General features: G+C 35.2%; 1 protein-coding gene across 1 annotated transcript in view; it reads left to right on the forward strand.

The window, feature by feature from the left end:
• The first annotated feature begins 1,031 nt into the window (after positions 1–1,031).
• The window catches only part of LOC122070655 (beta-adaptin-like protein C), a 22,395-nt gene continuing 20,596 nt past the window's right edge, over positions 1,032–2,830 (forward strand). The window contains exons 1-2 of the mRNA XM_042634849.1: positions 1,032–1,325; positions 2,022–2,137. Of these exons, the coding sequence (XP_042490783.1) occupies positions 2,051–2,137 (87 nt within the window). The 5' untranslated portion in view covers positions 1,032–1,325; positions 2,022–2,050. The remainder of the gene's footprint in view (positions 1,326–2,021; positions 2,138–2,830) is intronic.

Raw genomic sequence — 2,830 nt, forward strand, 5'->3', positions numbered from 1 at the left:
CTTGTTTCAATAAACAAAAAAATAATTCATACTTGTTATTCCTGAGAAACATTGAAATAGGCATAATTTCAATTTCAATTTAAAAAACATAAGTGAAACAAAATAGAAAAATCAAACGATTTTTGAAGTGTTTTTTCGTTTCTGAACACACAAAATACACATTTATGAAAACAAAATCAAACGGGCCCTAAATGTTCCATTCATTTTATCCCCATTAACCCAAGTCTAGCCTACCTAATCCATTTTCACCCTCAAACCCGACTTGCTGCCACCTCTACCTCCTCACTCCTCAAACACAACTAAAAGTTCCCTCTCTAGCACTTCTTCAAGTAAAACGATTTATATTTATTTATTTATTTATTTTTAATCTTCCTAATCTTTTCTGTTTATTACTTTCTCGTCTTAGGCATTTTATCTTGATGAGGATTTTATAAGGAAAAGAATCCATGGTTTTGTCAGAGCAATTTTGAGGAGTTGAGGTTGTTCTCCTTATCACTGAGGCCTTTTCGGGGTGGTGGATTACGAGTCTATAATTAGGTCTTATTGAAGGAGTGTGGATCAGGTTTTCATACGAGAACCATTCTCATACGGTCTAATCCACACAAATAGAATCCATTACATGGTTTTTCCTTGGGTGGTTTCATATTTGTGGATCAGTCCGTGTCTCATACAAGGACCTTTTTTTTTTTGGTAATCATACAAAGACTTGATCTGCAAGGACTTGATCTGCTTTCTTATTGAAGTGGAATTCCTCTTTTGTAAAACAATCTGCAATTAATTTAATTTAATTGGAAAATTCTTAGCGCTTTGTACGAATTCATTTTTGAAGTAAGTCGGGTTTGGGAAAAAAAGGATCGGGTAGGCTAGATGGGTTAATGGGGATAAAATGAACGAAGCATTTAAGAGCCGTTCGATCTTTTATTTCCACTTGTCGCGCAAATAGATAGAGTTGGGCGATAGTTGGGCGATGCCCGCGTTGGAGAGGAGCCGAATCCGAATATTAAGTTTTGGGAACTTTGGACAAACATTTCTCGTAAAAGATTTTCAATCTTCTCCTCTTGGGCTCTGGCGGACCAGCTCGCTCCGTGAGGAAATGGCAGACTTCCCTCAGTGATCTGAAGCCGTTTAACATCGGAAGTCGGAACTCAGAGATCTAGATCGAAATCTTCTTCAGTTCTTCCCTCTTCTCCTTCTAATTTGCTCCATCTTGCTCTTAAACCCTAGATGTTCATTTCATAAGGACAGAGGAAGAAAGGAACAATTAAGAATACAAGAAGAAGAAGAAGTTTTGGAACAGTCCAACAGTTTCCCTGCCGTCTTCTCGGGTAAGTCTTCATTTTTTTCCTCTTTAACATTGTTCTTTTTATCTGTCGCTCCTGAATTGACCTGTGATTGAATCGTAATGATCAGATCATGTCCTGATCTGTCGGTTTGTAACAAATCAGCTTGTTATTGATCTCAATAACTGATGAAAATGAGCACTGAATGTCTTTTCTGTTGAAATTACTATTCCTTGTTGATGCAAATAGTTCTGAAAAATAGGATTGGGGTTAAGTTTTTGATACAAACACACCATAGCAAGTTCTGGTTAATGATTCGACGATAATAAGCAGTTAGCGTTGACCTGTTTGAACAGATCGGAATGCTGAATTGTAACTAGAAATGAATTCTGCATAGTTGGCTCTTTTTTCCTTTTTGTTCCCGGCTTTTATTTAGTCTTTTCTTTTGTTTTTCGTTAATTGATTTCAGGGTTTAACCTTGAATTACTTAGTTTTATTTCAATTGCTACCTTTATTTCTGTGGCCCTTCATTTTGTCCAATCTTAGGTGTTAGACGTGCTGATTTCGTTGTATTCGACTTTGAAATCCTTATAGTTTTGCCATTTTAGGCGCTGCTGTATTTTCGTTGACTTTTCTAGGGCTGGTCACTTCTCTGCATAATGTGCCAATGATTCTCTCTCTCTCTCTCTCTCTCCTGAATATTCACTTGTTTATTTATTTATTTTGGTTATTGAACCATAGTTAAATTGCTTCGCCATTACTAAAAGGAGATGAGTGGACACGACTCGAAATACTTCTCTACAACTAAAAAGGGTGAAATCCCTGAACTCAAAGAAGAGCTCAATTCTCAGTATAAGGTACTCCATCTGTCTTCTCTTTATCATATATTTCGCTTGTTGACAGAATGCACCTCATTTATGTAGCTTCATCTTGAATTATTCTGTTTAGACATCATTTTCTTGGATCTTAGTATTTATTTTTAACTCTGTGGTAGTTTTGAAAACTTATGTGTTCTATCTTTCTTTGACTTATAAGTCTGTACTCTTGTTGATATTGTCATTGTTGCTGGCTCTTCTGGCATTCTATTGATTGTTATTTCGTCATCTTATTTGAAAATTGAGGATATCTATTCATTCACTGGAACTTCAATTTGATAGCGTATAACCCCTCTTTATTTAAAAATTTTTCAATTTAAATGTTATGGTTAAGTATGTGATGATGGATTAAGCTTTTTTTTTAATTAATAATTTTAATTTAACATTATAACTTAAATTTATATCTCATGGGACAAGCATAAGTGAAATTAATTTCTGAATTCTGTCTTATGTGATGATGGAATGCGGTTAGTTCAAACTTCTGAATTCTGTCATTTGGTGGGGAATAGTTCAAAGTTCATATGGCATAAAGTTTTGTAAATTTATCTGAAGAATAGTGAATTGCAGAAAATTCTGACTAGTTTCGCAGACCTGCTTGGTGTGATAAGTAATTAAGGTTTATAGTTTCTTTTGTTGGGAGGTTTCTGATTTTTTTTTTTTGGGGGGGGGGGGGGG

This window comes from Macadamia integrifolia, unplaced genomic scaffold, assembly GCF_013358625.1.
Source record: "Macadamia integrifolia cultivar HAES 741 unplaced genomic scaffold, SCU_Mint_v3 scaffold961, whole genome shotgun sequence".
NCBI classification, from domain to species: Eukaryota; Viridiplantae; Streptophyta; class Magnoliopsida; order Proteales; family Proteaceae; genus Macadamia; species Macadamia integrifolia.